This window comes from Ochotona curzoniae, unplaced genomic scaffold (assembly GCF_017591425.1).
Source record: "Ochotona curzoniae isolate NIBS_2020 unplaced genomic scaffold, NIBS_Ocur_1.0 patch437, whole genome shotgun sequence".
NCBI classification, from domain to species: Eukaryota; Metazoa; Chordata; class Mammalia; order Lagomorpha; family Ochotonidae; genus Ochotona; species Ochotona curzoniae.
Genome location: NW_024467014.1, coordinates 590961 through 614422, shown reverse-complemented (window position 1 = coordinate 614422; position 23462 = coordinate 590961). Strand labels below are relative to the sequence as shown.

At 57.2% G+C, this 23462-nt stretch overlaps 1 protein-coding gene across 1 annotated transcript; it reads right to left on the bottom strand.

Annotated features, from left to right (window-relative positions):
- Positions 1-288: 288 nt before the first annotated feature.
- Positions 289-2087, bottom strand: LOC121168011 (frizzled-9). The gene has a single exon (XM_040997768.1). It carries the CDS (start codon positions 2085-2087, stop codon positions 294-296), a length of 1794 nt encoding a protein of 597 aa, XP_040853702.1. The 3' UTR covers positions 289-293.
- Positions 2088-23462: the final 21375 nt, after the last annotated feature.

Sequence of the window (23462 nt, the reverse complement as noted above, 5' to 3'; positions counted from 1 at the left end):
ATTTATTCCAGTCACAGCTTCCAGGAAAAAAAATAATAATAAATTACATCATTAAATAAACTTTAAGGTCAGGTCAGGCCCACTTCTGCCCTTCTTTTCTCCCAAGTGCCTGTAGGGGAATCAGGCTGTCCTGCATCCCCCTGCATTAACTGGGGGACACAGACTTGGCACCTCGCTAGATCCTCAGCCCTCCCCCTACCATGTTCCCCTGGCCTGACCTTGACAGCTGGCTGGGGGAGGGGCAGCAGGTGTCACCCCATCCACAGGGAGTGGGGGCATCCAGGCCTATGTCCCTAGAGGTGTGTAGGGTTGTCCAGAGAAGGGTCCGTCTTAGTCATGTGCAATACCACGCTGGGGGCCTTATAGTGGCAGTGAGTGCCCCGCCCATAGCTGCCAGGGGCTCTGCAGGCCTTGGCCCGCGCCCGTCCGGCCGCCATCTTGCGGTGGCATAAGCTTTGCCAAGTCTGAAAAGTCTTAGAGCTCCACACCCAGACACCACTGGTGATGCCTACCACCAGCGACATGAAGATCTTGACCATGAACACAGCCACGGTGGGCACAGAGCCCCCAGGCAAGGAGCAGTCCCGGCGGCCTCCAGGCAGGGTGGCGGCGACACAGGGCTGCTCTGTGGCCCGCAGGCGCCAGAAGTCCATGTTGAGACGCTCATAAACGTAGCAGACAATGACGCAGGTTGCTGGCACGGTGTAGAGGATGGAAAAGACCCCAATCTTGACCATGAGCTTCTCTAGCTTCTCCGTGTTGGTGCCGCCCGTCTTCATGATCTTGCGAATGTGGAAGAGAGCCACGAAACCAGTCAGGAGGAAGCTGGTGCCCAGCACCAGGTAGCAGGACAGAGGTACAAGGACGAAGCCCGTGAGCGCCGCCGTGTCCATGCTGGCCACATAGCACAGCCCCGTCAGCTCGTCCCCGGCCACCTTGCGCAGGGTCAGGATGATAATGGTCTTGAGCGCGGGCAGGCCCCAGGCGGCCAAATGGAAGTAGCTACCATGCGCTTCGATGGCTTCGTGGCCCCACTTCTTGCCGGCTGCCAGGAACCAGGTGAGCGTGAGCACCACCCACCAGAGCGAGCTGGCCATGCCGAAGTAGTAGAGCAACAAGAAGACGAGCGTGCAGCCCGTGCTCTCCAAGCCCTCCTGGATGACATAGAGCGCACCCGCCTCCTGGTCACAGGCCACGCTCTGCGCGCCCGCAACAGCGCGGATGAGAAAGGCAAGGGAATAGACGTTGTAACACATGGAGAGGAAGATGATGGGGCGCTCTGGGTACTGGAAGCGGTGCGGCTCCAGTAGGAAAGTGAGCACCGTGAAGGCGGTGGAGAAGAAGCAGAGCGCCGACCACACGGCCATCCAGACGAGCGCGAAGTCCTTGTCGCGCCGAGACCAGAAGACCTCGACGCCAGGCCCGCAGCGCGGCGCGCACGAGCGGCTTTTCTCTACGTACTGGAACTTCTCCGGGTTCGCACAGGTGCCGCCGCCGCCAGGGCCCGAGTCCGCCGCGCCTGGGCCCACGCCTGCCTCACCCGGGGGTCTGGCGGGCCGTGGCGCCACGGGCAACATGCCCAGCCCCTTGTGCGGCTCAGTGGCCGGGCCGGCCGTGGCGTTCTCCGGCGCCTCCATGCAGAGCGCGTGCGGATCGTTGCGCGTGGGGAGCCGCGCGCAGTCGAGCGAGTCGGGCCAGCCGAAGTTGAACTGTTCCATGATGGGGGCGCAGCGCAGGCGCGCCTGCTCGCACATGGGCCGGCAGGCGGGGATGGGCGCGGACACCTGATCGGTGCACATGGGCGCGTAGAGCGAGCACAGAAAGAAGCGCAGGTGGCCGTGGCAACCGTACTGCACGAGCGGCGCGAATTCGGCCAGCTCGGCGGCCGCCTCGCCCTGCGACGTGTGGCCCAGCAGGTTGGGCATTCGGGTCAGGTTGTAGCCGATGCCGCGGCACATGGGGATCGCCACCGCCTGGCACGGCGCCGGCCCGCGCCCGCGCTCCGGGTCGAAGCGGCCGATTTCCAGCGCCGTGGCCGCCGCCAGCAGCGGCCACAGCAGCAGCGCCGGCAGAGGCAGCGCGGCCATCCCGGGCGGAGCACCTCTCGCCCTCTCCCTACCGGCTCACTCGGGCCGCGCCGTCCCGCGCCCCCGGGCCTGCCCGCCACGTCGCGGCAGCGCGCGGGCCATCGCCGAAGCCACCCACGCACGCACCCACCCACGTGTGTCCGTGCGCCGCCGGGAGAGAGGGGCGTGCGCGTGGGCAGCGCGCGGACTGCCTCCGCCCGAGGGATCGCAGGAGCAGCCGAGCCGCCGCCGCTGTTGCTCCAGCTGCCGCCGCCGCCAGTGCGGGCGCCGTCTGCCCGCGGCCCTGGCTACAACCCCGGGGCGGGGCTCCGGTGTGGGGGGCACGCCCAGGGGGCGGGGGCGCGGCGCCCCAAACACGCCCCCGCCACGGTTTAAAGGCGCAGCATTTTGCAGCACCCTGCGGCACCTTGCTGCACCCGACTAGCGGCGATCTTCACTTTTCAAGTGCCAGCATCCCATATGGACTGCGGTTCGTATCCCGGCTGTTCCACTTCCCATCCGGCTTCCTGCGAGTGATCTGGGAAAGCAGCACAGGACGGCCCAAAAGCCTTTGGAACCCTGCACCCGCGTGGGAGACCTAGAAGAAGCTCCTGGCTTTGGATCAGCTCAGCTCTGGCAATTGTGGCCATTTGGATAGTGAACCAGCAGATGGAAGATCTTTGTCTCTCCTCTCTGTGCATCTGATATGCCTTTCTAGTAAAAAAAAAATTATTTTTTTTCTAATAAAAATTTAAAAGTGGACAGTGGCACACCTACAGATGTCCACACCCCGCCCACTTCCCTTGCCTTCATCCTCTTGGCTATCCCATTTCCCCTTCTCCCCCTCTTCCAGGAGGGTAAACTGAGAGTCAAAATGGCGGGGGTATCCCCTGTCTTCTCCACCTAGGTGATTAGGATCCTAACAAAGTGCCTTGCTCTGAGCCGGGCACTCTGGTGGGGTTCCCAAGAGTGAAGGGCCTAGGGCAGCAGGGGCGGTGCTGGGAAAGGGGCCTGCAGTGTGGTGAGCCCTGGGCCCCTAGCACTCATTACACCAGTCCTACCATGAACTCTGCCCCATTTTATGGATAAGAAATGGAGGCTCCAAAAGTTTGAAATGTCTGTTTAGGGATCCCACAGCTCATAAAGGACACAGTGGGCACTCAAGTTCATCTCTGCCCCGTGGGCCCAGCTCACCAACAACTGCTTGTGATGGAGCCGGAGAGCTATGGGTGAGGACCTGGGATGCAGGCGATGGTGGTAACCGAGGCACAGGCTCCTGAGGATGCTGGGTCCAGTGTACACACTGACCCCTCTGTACCCTTCTCCCCCAAGAGATCTAACACTGGGTCTGTATTAACCACCAGAGGAGCTGCTGTGGGATCCCCCAGGGGTGGGGGGTAAAGGGCAGGGGTGTGGCTTCTTTGGACCCAGCGTTGCCTAGGAGCTGCAGTTCTCCCAGAACAGGTGCTGGGCAGGGCCCCACTTTGCCCCCTCTTCCCTCAGACTCAGAACCCAAGTGCAGGGAGGGACCTGCCTCAGGGCTTCACTACTCCTCTGCTTGGCTTTCTTCTGACACCCCAATCTGAAACATCACCCACATGTCCCTGGACAGGCCGGAAAGTTCTGCAGGTCCCTATGTCCCCTCCATCTGCCCTAGCCACCATGACTGCTCCAGGGCGGCCGTGAGACCGTGAGCTTTCTCTGTTAATCTGGCCCAAGAGGTGCCGGAGATGATTGTAAGATAGTGAAGCTCTGCCCAGCCCCCACGGCCTGGTCTGTGTGTGTTTGGGGGCGGGGTGGAAGCTGTGGAACTGCCCGCCTTTGCTGGGACCAGTGCTGGGGGGGACTGGCCAGGCAGACAAGCTGTGTGTGTGTGTGTGTGTGTGTGTGTGTGTGTGTGTGTGCATAGCCACTATGGTGGAGAAGAATTGGGGAGGGGGTGGGAAGGAGCCCTTCCCCTGGCAACTTGGCGGCCAGGAGGGTGCCCCAGAGGCTGTGGGATGCCAGGCCAGTCACCATGGCAACAGCTGCTCCAGGGAAGCCAGGGGTGGGGGTGGGAGGGCCCCGCCCCCACACAGCCACTGCCTGGGAGCAAAGAGGGCCCTGGGGCCGCCTGCCCACCCACCCGGCATTGTCACTGGATCCCCTCTTTACAAAACACAGCAATACCCGTGGAGGCGTTGGCTGAAAGGGAGACCATGAGGACGGGCAGTTCACCCCATTGCTGCCTGCCTGGGCCACCGAGGGGGCCTGAGGCGCTGGCCAGGGCGAGTGCAGCCTCCCTCCCTGGGGTCTTCAGAGGGGTCCCAGGTTCCTTTTACCATCACCTCCTGGACGGCGGCCCTCAGTGCCCCATGGGACACATGCCAGCCCCTCCCCCACTCCCCAGCTCCTCCTCCAGGAACTGCTGCCTGCTCCCCCGCCACACACACAACCCCAGGCTCAGTCCCACAGACCCTGGGGCCCCTGGTAGTGCTGCCAGTCAGACCGCTGCACCTGTGTCTGGCTCCTTGTGAGCCAGGGGCAGGGGGCCTCCCCCTCTGCTTCTGTTCCCCCACCCCTCTTGGCACCTGACCTGGCTTCCAGAAATATCCATTGGTGCCAAGAATGTTGGAGTGAGGGCCCAGTGTTGCAGGCCTAACCTAACGGGAGGTTAAGCTGCTGCTTCCAATGCCAGCATCCCTTGTGGGCGCTGGTTTGAGTCCTACTTGCTCCTTTTCCCATCCAACTCCCTGCTAATGCTCCTGGGAGAGCAGCGGAGAATGGCTCAAGTGCTTGCACTCCCACAGCCATATGGGTGTCCCAGAAGAAACTCCTAGCTCCTGGCTTAGGCCTGGTTCAGCCTTAGCCACTGTGGCAATTTGGAATAATAAACCAGCAGGTAGAATGTCCCGGCCTGCGGTGCCAGTAGCATGGACACGGCAAGGGTCAGGGAATAAGACAGACAGGAGACCAGTAGTGGTGGAAGACGTCTCTCACTATGGCCTCCCTTTATTCAGCCATATATACTTTTCCCCCCAAGCCTCTAGCAGAACAATAGGATGCTAATGAGTCTGACAGACAAGGTGCCCATTTCCTGCAGGAGCCAAGCTTAACAAATGCTAATCAACTCCTCAGCCCACAACAGTAGAAGATACCTCTTTTTCTCTTTAACACTTTCAAATAGGGAAAATAAATAGGGCCAAAAAAAAAAAAAGTCAGAAAAAAAGAGGGGCATAGATCCTTCTAGAAGACACTGAAGAAGAGTAGGGCCTGAGATGGGGGAAGGGCTATTGACTGAACCCTGGAGGTGTGTGTGTGTGAGCGTGTGTGGGGACACACCTTAGGTGTGTGCAGGTGTGCACACACAACCCAGCTGCCCAGCTCTGTGCACAGGGACCCAGAGACAGGGTTGGGCAGGCCGTGGGATGGGGCCAGGGCAATGTTCTCCCGTCCTGCAGCTTGAGCCCTGGTTCTGACTCAGTTCCCCTTTATAGGATGCCAAGGGTTGGACTGCATTGTGTTCAGTGGCTACTAAAGAAGAGTTGCAATTTGAGTATTTTTTTTTTTAAGAGATACATGTTTTGTTTGAGAGGCAGAGTTACAGAGAGAAAAGGAGAGCCAGAGAGCCTGAGGTGGGCCAGTCTGAAGACAGGGGCCAGGAGCTACATCTGTGTCCCCCACACAAGCACAGGTGCCCAAGGCCTTGAGCCATCCTCCGCTGCTTCCCCAGGCACATTAGTAGGAAGCTGGATCAGAAGTAGAATAGCTGGGACTCAAAGCAGCGGGGCCCATTTGGGATGCCAGCGCCACAGGCTGAGGCTTAGCATACTGTGCCACGGTGCCAGCCCAGACTGGACAATTTTCACAAGCTGTTCGACACTGGGAGCCAGCGACCAAGGCTTCCTGGCGGTGCAGCGCTGGTCTTGGGGGTCATCGGTGTGGGGAGTTCGAGGTTGGCATCACAGATACGCCTGCACTGCAGTTCCTCCCCCTCTCTCTCTTACTAGAAAAGTTGTAGCACTGTGCCCATCATGCCCCTTTGGTCTTGCCTAGATGTGTGAAAAAAGCCAAAGGCAATGGTGGGCTCCAGGTGGCGGGCGTTTGTGGGATCACAACACCCAGCGTGCAAATCTTCTTGATATTTTTTCAGTTTTCGTGATGAATTTGAAAATATTTCATCGTGAACATTTTTTCCAAGTCAGTACAAGAGAGGCACAGCTCGTTTAAAAAAAAAAAAAATTGGTTTGTTTATTTGAAAGGCAGAATGGCAGAGAGAACAATGAGAGAGAAGGAGGAGGGAGAGAGAAGCTTCTGTGTGCTGGTTCACTCCCTAACTGGCTACAACAACCAAGGGTGAGCCAGGCTGAATCCGGGACCCTGGAATTCCTTCTGGGTCTCCCACATGGTGCAGGGGCCCAAGCGTTTGGGTCATCTTCTTCTTTCCCAGGTGTTTTAGCAAGCAACTTGCAGGGAACTGGAACACAGCCAGGGCTTGAATCAATGTTTCTATGGGATGCCAGCATTGTAGGTAATAGCTTGGCTCTCTGGCCCAAGATGCAGGCCCCATGACTCATTCTTTCTTTTTTTTTTTTTTTTAAGATTTATTTATTTGTATTGGAAAGGCAGATATACAGAGAGGAGAAAAGACAGAGAGAAAGATCTTCCATCTGCTGGTTCACCTTCCAAGTGGCTGCATTGGACAGAGCTCAGCTGATCTGAAGCCAGGAGCCAGAAGCTTCTTCCAGGTCTCCCACGTGGATGCAGGGTCCCAAGGCTTTGGCCATCCTCTACTGCCTTCCCTGGCCATGAAGGGAAGTGCAGCAGCTGGGATAGGAACTGGTGCCCATATGGGATCCTGAGGCGTGTAAGGTGAGGACTTTAGCTCCTAGGCTACTGTGCTGGGCCCCAACTCATTCTTTAACAGCTGCATGATCAGGAGTGATTCCGGCAGATCCCCTGTAGGTAGACACGTGGCCTCTGCTGGGTCTCTCGTGGGTCACACAGATAGAAGAATCCATGTTCAGGCTCTGCAAGCTGTGCCCCACTGCTCGTGTTTGTAAATACAGTGTCACTGGTGGATAGCCGTACTCACGGGCTGACTTGGCGTCCATGGTGGTTTTGGAGCTGTGGTGAGTGGCCAGGTTGGGAGCTCAATTTAATAATCTGCTCTGTTTCAGAGAATGTGTGCCGGTCCCTTGGTGGATTTGGGGTCTTAGTGCTGCCGTCTGAGCGTGTGCACGGCTGTGACTTATCACAGCCTTGTGGAAGTGTGTTGCCAGGAGAACTTCCCACCACCCAGCATCCTGAGGTAGCCCACGGGCTGTGTGTAACATGCAAAAAACCACACACGAGGATTTCAGAGTCCTTGCATCGAAACGAGCTTCTCTTTCAATTCTACTTTCTTTTATTTTCACATATGTGGCAGGCAGCGAGAAAGAGAAAGGAGATCGCCCATGGCTGGTTCACTCCCCATGAACATGCATGCAACAACAAAGGTAGGCCAAGTGGAAACCGGGAGCCAGAGGTCTCCCATGGGAGCAGCAGGAACCCGCCTGCTTGGGTCATTATCTGTTGCCTCCCACAACGCGCCTTAGCAGAAAACGGGAGTGAGGAGTCGAACCCAGACCCTCGGAGGAGTGGTTCAGGAGTCTTAGCCGCAAGGCCAAATGCTTGCCTCCCCCTCAACCCCCGTGGAGTTGCATTTATTAATCACGGTGGGTTGCATTTATTTTCTATCATTGGGATATTCCTGCCAGCACCTGCTGAGTTCCCAGGGCACTAGGGGACCCTAGGGGATCCAGGGTAACTGGAAGCCTGGACAGAACAGCGCCCCCTGCAGTGCAGGTTGATGGCTGTGGCCCCACAGGGGAAGCCAGGTGGGTCCCAATGGGCAGAGTGTGGGAGTCCAAACTTGTTGGGGGCTCTGCCCCGGGTGGGAGGGTGTGAAGGAGCATGCAGGGGTCACCGGGGGACCGCAGAGGAGGTGGGCGTGGGCTGGGCCTGGCAGGGACCAGGGCAGCTCAGCTCGCTGCGGGCTGGCGGGAGGCGCCAGGCGCGCTGAACGCCGCTTTTGTGCGGCAGAGCGAGCTCCTGTTTCGTTGACGTTGGAGCCTGCCGCGTATTTATCCAACTTTAGGGGAAATTCAGCAGCCGCCCGGGGAAAGAAAACAACCTGGGCTGCCCGGTGAGTGAGCGAGCGAGCGAGCGAGCGGGCGAGAAAGAGGTCTCTGCTGGCTGTCCCTCCTGCCCTGCCCAGGGGAGCCAGACAGGAGCTGGGCATCTGGGTGCCACCTTCATCCCCCACCCAGGGTTGGACTGTGTGCTTTCTCTCACAGTTGGAATGTCTTCTCGGTCGTCTCCACCAGGGACCTGCCGAGCCCCTGTCTGGTTCCCAGAGCAATCCGAGGACCACTCTGGGTCCTACTTAGGTGGTCCAACCCCAAGCTTCACCACTGTGGCCAGCCAGCCAGCCAGCCGGCCAGTGTAGGAGCCTGGCTCTCGGCCTCACAGGGCCTCTGGAGGTGTGAGAGCCGAATCCAAGCAGGGCCTGGCAGATGTGGCTGTGTGACCTTCAGCCACCACACATCATGTCCTCTTTTCTGGGCCACCGGCTGGCTAGCAGGCGGGTGGACAGGCAGGCGGATGCAGGAAAGCCTGGAGGTGCTGCCAGACCTTGCCAGCTCTGCCCCAGGCCTCTGATGGGGGCTCAGGTCCTGATTGGAGGGGCACACAATCCTTTGCCACACCCCTCACCTTGTCCTGGAGATGGTATTGCCCAGGCAGGACTCAAGACAAAACCCTCCCTCTTCCCACCGCTGCTTCCAGCACCCTGGAGTCAACATGGGGGGACCTGGCCATGGGCAGCCATACCAATTTTCCTTTACCCCACCCCACCCCACCCCAGCTCATCTGCATGGTCTGAGTGTATGACCCCAACAGGTTCAAGTACTGGAAGTTTCATTCCCAAGTTCCTGGGTTACTAGTGTCTGGAGCTGGCTGCTATAGGAGGCATTAGGGTTGGGGTGTGTGTGTGTGTGTGTGTGTGTGTTGGTGGCAGGGCACAGAATTAGTGGCTTTATTGCAAGAGGAAGAGAGAACCTAGCCAGTGGCTGGCTCTGCCTCCCTCTACCACAGCCTGGTGGCATCAGTGCAATCTCCCAGGACTGGGGCAGGTTAACAGCTTTTGCAGAAATCCCCTGTGTGAACTTGGCCCCATGACATCCCTAGGTGCCCTTTTTCTGTATCACATCAGGAAGCAGCAACTCACACCTGGCAGGTGCATACTACACACCTTCCTCTATCTCACCCCTGGCCTCCCATCCCCCCAAGCCCACATACTGCACCGCTCTGAGCCATGCTTGCTGACCTGGGGCTTCCTGCCCCCATCTGCCATGCCCTCCCCGGCCCCAGGGTTTCCTACGTGACCTCGGGACTCCTTGCCACCCTGCCATCCACCCCCTGTATCCCCAGCACACTCCCAAGTTCAGGGGCCCAGGAAACACCTGTTGAACAAGGGCAGACCTTGGAAGCCAGCACCCCCTATCAGAGGATGCCCATGCAAGGTCCACCTCTTCCACATCCCATCCAACTCCCTGATAATGTGCATCCTTGGTAGGCGGCAGGTGACGGTTCCAGTATTTGGATCCCTGCCATGCATATGGGAGGCCCGGATGGAGATCTTGGCTCCTGGTTCTGATGTGGCCCAGCCCTGGCTGTGGCAGTCATTTGAAGAGTGAACCAGTAGCCAGATCACACTTTGCTTTTGTTTTTTGAGATAATATGACAGTTAAGGTGAAAACACTGTGAACATGAGCTGAACGAACAGCAGTGCAAACAGAGGAGAGATAGACGCTTGCACCAACATGCACGGGCTGCTTTGGGGTCCTGGGCCTGCCTGGCCTCATGCTCTCCCCTTGCTCCTCTTTCATTCCCCTGGGAGCCGTGGCCCCAGGGCAGGCAGTTGCAGGCCTGGAGTGGGTTCAGGAGGTAGATCCCATGTGACTCCAGAGTCCCCATCATCATGGCTGCAGTTTGGGTGACTCTGCCTCCACGCCATCTCCTGGCCCTTTCCAGACCTGGCTGCTCCACTTCCCATCCTGCCTGTGGCCTGGGAAAGCAGTAGAAGATGGCCCAAAGCCTTGGGACTCTGCAGCCATGTGGGAGACCTGGAGGAAACTCCTGGGTTCCTGGTTTCAGACCAGCTCAGCTCTGGCTGTTGTCATCACTTGGGGAGTGAACCGGTTTGATGGGAAATCTTTCTCTTTGTCTCTCCTTCTTTTTGTGAATCTCCCTATCCAGTAAAAATAAAACAATCATTAAAAAGAAAAGAAAGGAAGAAAGAAAAGAAGGAAGAAAGGGAGGAGGGAGGAAGAGAAAAGTGCTGAGTTCTGAGCACCCCCAACCTGCTGCCTGGGGGCTCCCAGCTCAAGTCTCGCTGGGCCGACCCTGCGGCATTTCATCCTGCCCCAAGGTTCTCGCACCCAGCAGGGAGGTGAGCCTCGCACACCCATGTTTTGCCTGCCCCCACTTCACAGCTGTGAACACTGAGTCAGGGGTGGCTGGGGCTGCTGCAGGCCTTGTCTCAGGGAGCTGCTGGGGGCCCTTCACTCTTGGGGTTCTTCCAAGCGGATGACCATGGTGGGCGAGGCCCATGCAGACATCTCAAGGGAGGATGCCGACCCCTCCCCCTGCCTCAGGTGTCCTTTTGTTTCCCACAGGCTTATTTATTTATTTATTTACTTATTTAAAGATTTGTTTATTTTGTTGTTGTTGTTGCAAAGTCAGACATACAGAGAGGAGGAGAGACAGAGAGGAAGATCTTCTGTCTGATGATTCATTCCCCAAGTAACCGCAACGGCCAGTGCTGCACAGATCCGAAGCCAGGAGCCTAGAGCTTCTTCTGGGTCTCCCACGTGGGTGCAGGGTTCCAAGGCTTTGGGCTGTGCTCAACTGCTTTCCCAGGCCACAAGCAGGGAGCTGAATGGGAAGCAGGGCTGCCAGGATTAGAACCAGTGCTCATATGGGATCCTGGCATGGGTAAAGCAAGGACTTTAGCCACTAGGCTACCGCACCGTGCCCAATTATTACTATTATTAAGGAGTAAAAGCGAAAGTAATGGTGTTTAGGGGATTGGCCAACAGAGCTGTGATTCCAGTGAGGGGCTTGCTGGCATAACCTCAGCAAGTCGCTGAGCTCAGCAAAGCCTTCATCACCCAGCCAAGCCATTTGGGTCTGATCATCTGGATGGTGGGAGCCAGCGAAGGTGGTGCAGCAAGGTAGATGGGACGGGGAGGCACCCCAAGCTCTAGAAAACCAAGGCAGGATGCTGTAGCCAGCAGTGCTGGAGGGCCCCCAAGACCCAGAAGAGGCTCCAGGCTTCACGTTGGCTCAGCTCCAGCCGTTGTGGCCACTTGGGGAGTGAATCATAGGATGGAGGATCTTCTTCTCTGTCTCTCCTCCTCTCTATATATCTGACTTTCCAATAAAATTAAATAAATCTTTAAAAAAGAAGAAGAAAAAGAGAACCAGGGTCTGGAGCAATAGCATAGCAGCTAAAGTCCTCATCTTGCACGCGCCATATGAGTGCCAGTTATAATCCCAGGGTCCTCACTTCCCATCCAGCTCCCTGCCAGGGCCATGGCAGTGTCTTGACTACCACAAGTCAAAATATTTGGGGCAGATGTCCTGTGTGCTCCGAGCATGTGCAGGCGTTCCTCCTGGCGATCACTCACTGAGCAGCACAGGATTGCGATTGTCCAGGTCGGCACTGAAATCGTAAGTAATAGAAGGATTCGCGCAGACTCCAGGCAAACACCATGCCCACAGGTGTGGATTCAGTCTGCCCCCGCTGGACAATGGTATGCTGTTTCTCACCTTGCTCATGCTGAGATCCCATATGGGCGCCAGTTCTAATCCCAGCAGCTCCACTTCCCATCCAGCTCCCTGCTTGTGGCCTGGGAAAGCAGTCAAGGACGGCCCAAAGCCTTGGGACCCTGCACCCACGTGGGAGGCCTGAAGGAAGTTCCTGGCTCCTGGCTTCGGATCTGTGCAGTACCGGCCATTGTGGTCACTTGAGGAGCAAATCATCAGATGGAAGATCTTTCTCTCTGTCTCTCCTCCTCTCTATATATCTGACTTTGCAATAAAAATAAATAAAATCTTTTTTTTTAAAGGTACTAATAAAAATTTAAAAATTATTTGAGGGACAGAGAGCTGCCATCTGCCAGATTGCTTCCTAAATACTCACTGCAGCCAGGGCTGGGCTGGGTTGAAGCCAGGAACCCAGAACTCCATCCAGGCCTCTCATGTGGGGAACAAAGACTCGAGAACTTGACCTTCTGCCTCCTGAAAGCTGCGATGTGAACCCAAGTATTCTGGGGTACAGGGTTCCCCACATGCAACCTACACGCTGAGCTAAATCCTGGCCCCTAAAATGCACAGAGCCTGGGCTCCACTCCACGGATAAGTAACCCAGACACATCACCCCTGTAACCACCCGGGGCACAGAGCTGCTGCACCCTTCACCCCCTAAGGCCTCCCTCCCCACCCTGCTCCTGCCTGGCCACGCCCCAGAGACACGCCCTCACCGCCTCCCTCCTCCGCCAATCACTGCAGCTCCAGGCTGGCTTGGCTGGCTGTGCCACTCCAGAACATTCTGCCATCAGCCAGAATCCCGCGGGCCCCACTGAGCTGTGTCTGGCATCTCTTGCTCTCCGCAGCCTCTGCTTAAGTGAACACCGCTCCCTTGTTGCCCCGACTTGGGTCCATCTTCATTTATTTTGAATGTTAGGTTACTTGAAATGCAAAGAGAGGCAGGCAATGAGCTAGGGCTGAGCCAGGCTGAAGCCAGGAGCTTCAGACTCCACCCAGGTCTCCCACTGGGGTGCCAGGGACCTAGGGAACCTGGGCCAGCTCTTGCTGCCTTCCAGGGTGTGACCCAGCAGACATGAAGCCAGAACTACATGAAGCCGGATGTTACTGTCACATTCAAGCAGGTGTCTTAACTGCTTTATTATTATTATTGAAAAGATTTATTTTTTACTGGAAAGTCAGCTATACATAGAGGAGAGGAGACGAAAAGATCTTCGGTCCACAACGGCCGGAGCTGTGCCAATCCAAAGCCAGGATCCTGGAACCTCTTCCCACGTGGATGCAGGGTCCCAAGGCTTTGGGCTGTCCTCCACCGCTTTCCCAGGCCACAAGCAGGGAGCTGGATGGGAAGCAGGCCATCAGGATCAGAACCAGCTCCCACGTGGGATCCCGGCCCCAGGCGAGAACTTTAGCTGCTAGGCTACCATGCTGGACCTATTATTAGAAAGGTAAAAGCAGAGATTGAGAGAGAGAGAGAGAGAGAGAGAGAGAGAGAGAGAGAGAGCTCTTCCTTTCCATCAGCTGATTCACTCCCACAAACGCAGCCCAGGGGTGGAGTCCTAGGAGGGTGGAGTCCTGGGAGGGTGGTGGTGAAGCGGTGTGCAGGGGGCGCAGGTGGGAAATGGAGGGGTAAGGGCTGGATCTGGAGAAGTGCAGGAAGTCTCTGGGGACCCATAGAGAAGAGAGTGACATCACCACAGTTGCATTTCACATCCTGGAAGCGAGGGAGGGAAGGGGGAGAGGGAGGGTTGAAGAAGGCTGAGCTTATGGTGGGGGGTGGGGGGTGGGGTGGGAGCCAAGGGGAGGGAGTGTGGTTCAATGGACAGAGCGGGAAGGAATGGAAAGATGAGCCCCGCCAGCCCGTGTGGACAGCCTGTCCTGCCCTGTCCTGCCACAGCCAGCTCCAGGATGACGTCAAGCAGGGCTCTGGCCTCTGGGCAAGGAGTAAGCAGGGCGGCCTGAGGCTGGGCCAGCTGCGGGAAGGGAGCCGGAGAGCACAACCAAGGGGTGGAGTCTGCCCTCGGTGGTGGCAGTGGTGGTGGACAGAGGGGGTGCTCGGTCAGGCAGCTACTGGCTTTCTCTCCCCCAGCCACCTCTGGGTGCCAGATGGGCTCCAGGAGCCACAGCAGGCGAGTGCACGTGGCTCAGCATCCCGCCTTGGCCTTCCCTGTCCTTTGCCCGGTCCCCATTCCAGGCCCTTCACAGAAGCCCCTTCCTGCCCAGGGGGCCCCACGCGGGGCACAGCCCCCCTGGCAGGGAACACAAAGCCTCTGCCTGTTCCCCAAGCCCGGGCTCTGGAATTGGCTCATTTCCTGCCTCGGCCTCGGGGCTCTTTCCAAAGTAAATAAACAAACGTGGAAAGAAGTTGGGGCAGGGTGGAAAGGATGGATACTGGGCTTTCCCTTCCCTGCTGCTCCAGCCCCAAGGCCCCCAGTTTCCCTGACCCCAGACACCTCCCTTCCCGCCCCTCCCACCATGGGGTTCCATCCAGGGACTGCCCCAGGAGAGGAGGTGTTAGAATCGCTCCCCACCCACACGGGGGGGGCGGGGTGGGTGATGGCAGCTGATGAACAGCAGGAGTTGGGCTGTCTCCCCAGCTGTGTGATGTCCACTCCCAGGCTCCTGTCCCAGCTGTGCCATTTGGCTGGGAAGTGATGGTGCAACCAGGACACGGGCTGGGCAGCCAGGACGTGGCCTCGGGCCCCACTGCTTCAGGATGAGGACAAGGGGACAGATGGACCCACTTGGACCTGTTGCATCATGGCCAGGGCTTTCCCAGATCTCTGGCCCTGTTCTCTAGGAGATCCACTGAGGGAAAATGAAACAGGCAAGAGAGACCCCAAGCTCCACCACCACCACCTCTGCCCTGACCAGTCCAGCCTGCCCTGAGCTGGGGCACTGCTGCGCAAGGAGTGGAGTCCTGGGGTATGAGGCAGAGAAAAGCTCTCACCTCCCTGCCCCTGCCCTCTGAGGAAATCTCACTGTCCACCATCCCCGCCACCCGAGGCCACTTCACCTCCTGCAGCAGGGGTGCCTCACCCTGCAGCGCAAATCTTCCCGTCCCCGCCCACTCACCCCATTCATACTTGCTGTATGTTCGCTCCCTCCTGGCGGGGCAGGTGGCCGGACGGAATAGGTGTATTTGGCAGAGTAGGGATGGGAGGGCAGGCGGGTGGAGGAGTGGGGGGTGGTCGGTGTTGACCCTCCTGGGGAGCTCCTGGTAGAGACTACAGTGACCTCTGACAGGCCCCCCCACTGCTCCAGCACCTGCGGCACTCTGATGCGCTCTGGGGTTCTCCAGCCTCTGGCTCCATGGGCATTGGGAGACTTTTTATGGTTTTAGGCCCTTTCTGTACCTTTCCAGAGTACCCAAGGAAGTTGGCTGGAACAGGGGCAGGGCGGCCATCTCCCCGCTCCCAACCAGCACCCCTCAGCTGTTAGTGTCCTAAGGAGGGGGTTCAAGGACCCCGGGGGGAGGCAGGAGGCCCAGGCTCCTTCATCCTTCAGAATGAAGGTGAATACGCATCTACTGAGCACCTACTGTGTACAGCACCAGGCACTGTTTACTGTTCATTTATTTATTCCATTGTATTTGAAAGGCGGAGAAACAAAGAACTTCAATCTCCCAGTTCACTCCTCAAATAATGCCCAGGACAGACAGGGCCGCGCCGGGTTGAAGCCCGGAGACTGGAATTTCATCCAGGCCTTCCATAGGGGTGTCAGGGACCCAAGTACTAGATCTGCCACCTGCTGTGTCCCCTAGGTGTGCATTAGCAGGGAGCTGGATGGGAATGGAGTAGCCGGGACTCAAGCTGGGTGATCCCATGTAGGATGGAACGTCCATCAGCTGTGAGGATCCCACGGGATCTTCCGGACACTCGTGCTACGTCTATGAGCCTTGGGGTCCTGCACGGGGAGCCTCCCTGCACCCCCCAGGGACTGTGGTTGCTGTCAGCATGTACTCTCCCTCACCCCGCTGCCCTTCTGGCCATGCTCCATGTGGTCAGGGAGTGGGGGGCTCAGGGAGTCAGCCCTCAAACCTCCCCTCCTTAGCTAGCACTGCTCCTTTAACTCCTTCCCAAAGCCTCCCCCGATGCACTCACATTCATTCATTCATTCATTCTGTTGGCAGTGATGGGACCCCAAGCAGCAACAGGTACCCCACAATGAGAAAAGGTGTCCAGGTCCCCAGCATCAACCTGCTCACCCAGCTCTGTGGTGTCCCTGCCATCCAGAGGCACTGCCCACAACTGGAAGGCGGCATCCAGCTTGCCCACTCTAGCCCAAGGCCCCGCTGCGTTCTGTACCCTAAGGCTGTCTGGCAAGTGCCCCCAGGCCTTGCTCCCATTTCATCTATCCAGGGCTTCATCTCTGGAGCTCCAGGGACCATGGAGAGCCAATTTCCACGCAGGCGAGCAGCACTAGGTGGGGCTGGTCCCTCCGGTGCCTCACTCCATCCCAGCCGTGCACTCAGTTGCAAGTGTTTGTCTCCCGCCAGCACACAGGGTGCCCAGAAGCCAGCTGCCACTTCCAGGTGTGGGGACTCCTCCCCACTGAGTCAACTGCCCAGAGACAGGGAGGCCTGCAGGGTGGACACCATGCTAGGACAACATCAATCCCCACCCGCAGGAGATGGTTCCAGGTGGGCTTCCTGGCAATGGTGCCTACACAGAAAGTTGATGTGGTCTGCGATTCCCCACCCCCTTGGGGTTGTATCAGTGTCAGGCTCTGATGGGAGGCTGGGGGGGGCAATGGGTGAGGGGAGCCTGTGCCTCACCCACACAGCCCATGTTCTAAGACCCCAGTCCTAATGCCTGTGCCTCGGGTCTACCTGTTGCCTCCCCAGGACACAGTGGAGGCTCCTGCCTGGGGTGGGGGAGGCCCCCCCAACAAGCTGCTTCTAATCCCATACCAGGCCTCAGGTTTTAAGAGAAAATGGGAGGCTGTCAGTTACAGTGCTACACCCCTCCCCCAAAGCCCTCTGGCTTCACACCAAAGGCCAGGGGGAGTGGCCGCTCAGCACCCTGGACACCTCAGGGACCCAGAAGCTTCCAGCTTCATTTCTGGCATGTTTGGTTTTGTTTTGCTTTCCCTCTTGGCCCAAGGCGGCAGCTAGAGTCCCAGCCATCACACCCACCTCCCAGGCAGTGGAGGGAAGGATGAAGAAGGGGGCAAAGGTGTAGGTCAGTGTCTTGGAGGAAGGCTTTCAGAGACTGGCAGGTGCTGCAGCTATTTATAAACTGCTGGCCAGGACTGTTTTGCCACTATCCCGAGCTTCAAGGACAACCAAGAAGTCATCCTGGGTGGCCCTCATGGCTGCCTAAAGCGCACGGGTTCAAACACTGTGGAAGGAGGGAGGGTGAGATGTGGAGGACAAGCAAGGCTGGCTGTGAGCAGGGAGGGGACAGCGGGGCTGGAGGGTGACCCTGGTCCCACTACAACTGATACACAAGTGAGTGACTAATCTTTGGGGTCCCTCCAAGTGGCTGGCTCTCGGACTCTCTTCCCCTCCCCGCCATCCCACCAAGTGCTGGCCTGGGTCCCTGAAGCGCAAAGGTTTCACTGTGCCAGCTTTGTACTCACCCAGCACAGGGACTGGCATCCACCTGCCACTATCTTCTACAGAGGCAGCACCTCTCATCTCAGGGACCCCCGCGTTGGCCTTGGCCCTGCTGTGTGTGTATGAGGGAGAGAGAGAGAGAGAGAGAGGAGAGAGTGTGTTACCACCTGCTGCTTCACTTGCTAACATCTGCCATAGCCAGGGCTGGGTCAGCCTCAAGTCAGGAGCTGGGAACCCCAGTGAGCGCAGTGGGCCATGTTTTGTTGCTGTATCCCCAAGCGCATGAGCAGGGATCTGAATCAGAAGTGGAGCAGACGGGACTCAAACCCACACTGGGGTATGCTATGGCAGTGGCGTCACAAGTAGAGGCTTAACTTATTGTGCCATCCCTTCCCTCAGGCTGAATGTCACACTCACCAAGCCCCTGGGGACTTGATGCTCATTTTCAGAACAGAAAAACTGAAGGCCAGAGAAATCAGCCAGGGTGCCCAAGAGCAGGTGGCGGGGACCCCTCCGACCGCCTTCCCCAACTGCCCCCTTGCCCTAGCCTTGCTTGGCTGCTTCCCAGGTGGGAGCTATGGGCAGGATACACCCTGGCTCCCCCATGCCTTTCTGCCATGGTCCCCATCCCCACAGCCTGCTCCAGAAAGAAGCCTAAACCCCAATCCTAACAACTGTCCACTCTCAACTTCCCCAATCCAGAGGCCAGGGGACTGAGTGTAGCTGGGGGTTGGGTGGTGGTGAGGGGCTTTGGGGGAGGCGGGAGGCCGCATACCATTGGGCTCCACTGGGCACTGCAGGCCCCCAAACTTTCCCTCCCTGTTGCGCCGGAGTGTGGGGCCAGGTGTATTTATAACTCGGGCCTGGAGGGGAGCAGGCCTCACATAAATCTCCCTCTTTCCGAGGCAGGATAAAAATAGTCCTGCACAGGCTGTGCGTGAAGCAGGCCTGGCCCCGCCACCACCCGCGCCCCTCCCCTCGCCCCCCCCAGCCGCCCAACCGCCCTCTGTCGCGCCTTGCCTAACCACGAGGACCAAGTTTCCATCGCGTCCCCTCCAGGTCCCAGGCTGGCGGTGGCCGGCTCCTGGGTTCCCGGAAGAGGCACAAGCCAGGGCTGGCCAAGCTGCTGATTCAGGACCCAGGATGCACCCCTGGGGGCTGGAGAGAAGAGGGACAGTAAGGCAGAGGTGGGAACCCCAAACACGTAGCCTGATGGCAGGACCAGACGGCGGCACAATAGGAAAACTCATCTGTGGTGAAGGCAGCAGCTGTGTCTCCTGGTGCTGGGGCTTCCCCACAGGGAAGGTTCTGCACCGTGGGCCACGTTCCCAGAGCTATAACGTTGACACCCCACCCGGCCAGGGGCAGGGTGCTGCCAGGGACCCCACTTCCCTATTGCAGTATCAGAATGTCTGGGTCCCAGTTCTTCTTCCACTTCCGATCCAGCTTCCTGCCAAAGTGCACCCTGGAAGGCAGCAGGTGTCAGCTCAAGTGTTTGGGTCTCCTGTTACCCCCATGGGAGGTCAGGATGGAGTTCCAGGATCCTCCTGGCTTCAGCCCAGCGAAGCCCTTGTGGCCGTGTGGGGAATGATCCAGCAGAAGGAAGACCGCTCCCGCTCTCTCTTTTTTTCCTTTCCGATAACCAGAATGCCACAAGCTCCTGGCAGCTCTGAGAGCCTCCCCAAGGCCTACTGGAATGCGTGCCCTCCCCACCCACCCGCCCAGGACACGGCAGGGGCACTGGGAGGCGGCCGAGGACAAGTCAAGGGGCCAGCCGCTCCCTGCCTGCCCTTGGTCACAGGCCAGCCCGCTTCCCAGCTGTCTCCAGGTCAGCAACTATGGGGAAAAAGTGACCAGCTGGCAAGTAGCTCGTTTGGGGCTTGATCACCCCCTGGCCCCCAGCCCTGGGGTAAAGCCTGCAGGGCACTGCACATTCGTGCGGCAGCCACCACCCCTGTTTTGACCCCCAGCTCACGGGGACACTCCCTGCTTGGCACTGTCATAGAGTGGCCATGATGGCCAGGCCCTTCTGCCCAGGTGGTGTGCCCTAGGTGCCAGGGGAGAGGCTGGTGCCACATAGTAGGCTGTGGACCCCTTCCCCATGTCAGGAGGCTGGTGTGGTGGCCCCATCCCCATGGAGCGTTAGGCCAGGGGTCTCCTTTGAACCTGCCAGGGCCGGGGAAACTGCCACTATCCATGCAGTGCACACTGGGAAGCTCCCAACTCCAAGGTCAGAGGCCAAGAAGGGCAGGCTTGTCCACGTGATGCTTCCTGGGGCCACTGCCGTGCCACAGACAGACTCGAGAAGCCACATGCAAATCCTGTCTTGGACTTAAGGGTTTATTGTATTATTGGAAAGGCAGAGTGACAGAGAGAGAGGGTTCTTCTTCTAGCCATTGCTTCACTCCTCAAATGGGTGCAACAGGGGCTGGGCTAGGCCTAAACCAGGAGTTCAGAACTCCATCCAGACTCTCTCGAGAGGCCCCAGCACTTGGCTCATCTTCTGCTGTTTCCTAGGCACATTAGCAGGAGCTGGATAAGAAGTGGAGCTGCTGGGAACTTGAACTGGCACTCCGCTATACGACGCTAGGAAGGTAAGCAGAAGCTTAACTGGCTGTGCCCCAATGCCAGCCCTTGCCTCTGACTCCTAGCCAGCTATGTGACCCTGGATCAAACACTTAACCACTCCGTTGTGCTTCACTTACCTGCCCCCATCAGTACAGCGATGGTACTGATGGTACCTGTTGGGAGTGTTAAACAAGCTAATGGTGCTTGGCTACTGTGAGTGCCAGAACTCCACCGTGAACGTGGGGCGGATCAGGGAGCAACACCAGGGAACAAGAGTGCGAGTGTAGGGACTCCCCCCTGCAGCCCCCACACTCTGATCTGCCTTTGGCACTGGGCAAGTCCTCTGGGACAGTCATGGGTCACACCCCAATGGCCTCTCGTCCCTGGAATGGGGACAGGGACCCTGCAGCAGGGCAGATTCTCCCCCCACCCACACTGGCTGCGTTTATCTCACTCTTTGTGCCATTCGTTCACTAGACAGGCTGCCCACACCTGGGCGCCTCCCCTTGCTGTCCTTGGGCGTGTCGGCTCATCAGAAGGAAGGCCTGGGACACAGCCCTGATGCCGTGGATCACGAGCCGCAGTCACGAAGCACTGGGGCCTCAGTCGGGAGCCCCAGGGTCAAGAACAAAAAAAAAGGGGGGGCCAGCGCTATGGCCGGTGACCCCAGCATATGGGTGTCAGTGCAAGTCCTGGCAGTTCCACTTCTGATCCCGCTTCCTGTTCATGTAACTAGGAAACCAGCAGAGAATGGCCCAGGTCCATGGAATCCTGTATTCATGTAACAGACCCAGAAGAAGTTCCTGGCTCTTGTCCTGGCCCAGCTCCAGCTGTTGTGGTCATTTGAGGAGCGAATCAGTAGACAGAAGATCTCTGTCTCTCTCTTCCTTGTCTTTTTAATTTTTTTAAGGTTTATTTATTCTACTTGGAAAGGCAGATATACAGAGAGGAGACACAGAAAAAGATCTTCCATCTGCTGGTTCACTCTTAAAATGACAACAATAGCTGGAGCTGGGCCAGGACAAGAACCAGGAACCAGGCACTTCTTCCAGGTCTCCCACGTGGGTGCAGGGGCCCAAGGCTTTGGATTGCTTTCCCAGAACATAATCAGGGAGTTGGATGGAAAGTGGGACAGCTGGGACACAAAACAGTGCCCATAGGGGATGTTGGCATTTGCAGGAATAGGATTAACCAATTGAGCCATCATGCCTGGCCCCATCTCGCCCCCTTTTTTTCTTTATTTGAAAGAATTTACAGAGAGACAAAGAATCTTCTACTCACTGATTCAATCCCCAATGGCCACAGTGACCAGAACTGGGCTAGTTCAAAGCCAGCAGCCAGGAGTTTCTTCTGGATCTCCCTCGCAGTTGTAGGATCCCAAGGCTTTGGGCTGTCCTCAGCTGCTTTCCCATATCACAAGCAGGGAGCTGGATGGGAAGCGGAGCACCTGGGATATGAACCAGCGTATGCAAGGTGAGGACTTTAGCCACTAGGCTATTGTACCAGGCCCAATTGCAAATTTTTTAAAAATTTATTTTTGAAGTCTTCTTTCCTGAAATACCCAATATACTTTCCTCATTTGCCCATGGCCATTAAAGGCCTTCCTTCATCTTGTGCATCCTCATGCCCCAAGGCTTGGACAATCCCTGCAGACCCTGCCCAATGCCCTGTGTCCTCCTCCTGTCGCAGGATGCACCGTGCCCCTTTTGGTCCACACGCTGTGCCCTCCCGTGTCCCCCAGGATGCACTGCCCACCCTCTCCTGGCAGGTGCAGGAAGCCTTGGCGGCTCCTCATTGGGTTCCAGTGGGCTGGGGCTTGTGGCTGCCAGACCCTTGCGTCTTTCAGACCCAAAGCATGAAACGCCAGGATTTTTATCGCTTCTCAATCAGCTCTGGCAACTGTTTTGGGGGCTTTGAGCGATGCCCTGTTAGGCTCAGCTGTGGTAGAAAAACCCCCAGAGAAAGATAACAGAACATTTCTCTTTTTTCTCTTTTCTTTAGGATTTATTTATTTATTTATTGCGAAGTCAGATATACAGACAGGGAGGAGGAGAGACAGAAGAAGAGCTTCGTCTATTGTTTCACTCCCCAAGTGAGCACAATGGCCAGAGCTGCACCAATCTGAAGCCAGGAGCCAGGAGCTTCTTCTGGGTCTCCCATGCAGGTACAGGATCTCAAGGCTTTGGGCCGTCCTTATACTGCTTTCCAAGGCCTCAAGCAGGGAGCTGGATGGGAAGCGGGGCCCTCGGGATTAGAACTGGTGCCCATATGGGATCCTGGCACATTCAAGGCCACCACGCTGGGGTCGAGACCATAGTCCTCTTCCTAGCATCCTCTCCCTTCCATGCAGAGCGGGTGTGCTGGGAAACCCTCCTTTTCCAGCAGAGCCTCCTCCTTCTGTCCCCGTTCCAGCGCAGGATTCTGGTGGACAGTGCTGTGCCTGCTGTACTCGGAAGGTGCTTCACTTGCTTTTGGCTTCCGGACAGATTTAGAGTTGGGCCGGCTGCTTCCCTCTGGCTGGTCTCGACTGTGTCTCTTGACTTCTGAGTTTTCCACAATGTGATGCATTTCTTTGGGTTGATCCTGTTTGTGGAGGGCTGCGCTCACTCAACTTGCAGGTGTATCACTCTTTGCCACCGTTTGGGAAGTTGCCATTCCATCTGCCTATGTTCTTTCACTGCCATTTTGAGGACAGATGGGCTGGAGTGTGTCCTTCCTGGAGTTAACTCTTAGGGTAGATTTTTAGTTCCCATTCGTACGGCAACACCACCTCCGTTTGGACTGGAATGTGCGCACAGAGGCCCTCCCTTCCCTGGGTTTCCGGTTCCTATGTATCCTAAGTCCCTGGCTTCTGTCTTACTATTTATTCTCACATGCACTTTTAAGACTGTGAATTGTGTCTGTTTACATTTATTGTAATCAAGTGTGTTTGGATGATGTTCCATACCTCCCTAGTCCTCATTCCTTCCCCTTTCCTCTCCTTCGTTACACTGTCTTTTTGCTCTGCATACTCCAACCTGGTTCTGCGTGGCTTTATATTCTTACTACAGAATCTTAAATGTTTGTGTATTTAGGGTCCAATGTGGTAGCCTAGTGGCTAAAGCCCTCCTCGCCTTGCATATGGTGCTGGGATCTCATATGTGCATTGGTCTGTATCCTGGCTTCTCTGCTTCCCATCCAGCTCCCTGACTGTGGCCTCAGAAACCAGCAGAGGATGGCCTAAAGCCTTGAGACTCTGCACCCTCATAGGAGATGATAAGAAGCCCCTGGCTTCTGATCAGCTCAGCTCTGGCCACTGTGGCCACTTGAGGAGTGAACCAACGGATGGAAGATCTGCAAATCTGCCTTTCCAATAAAAGCAACAACAACAACAAAAATCTTTAAAAAAAGTTGTGTGTGTGTGTATTTGAACTAAA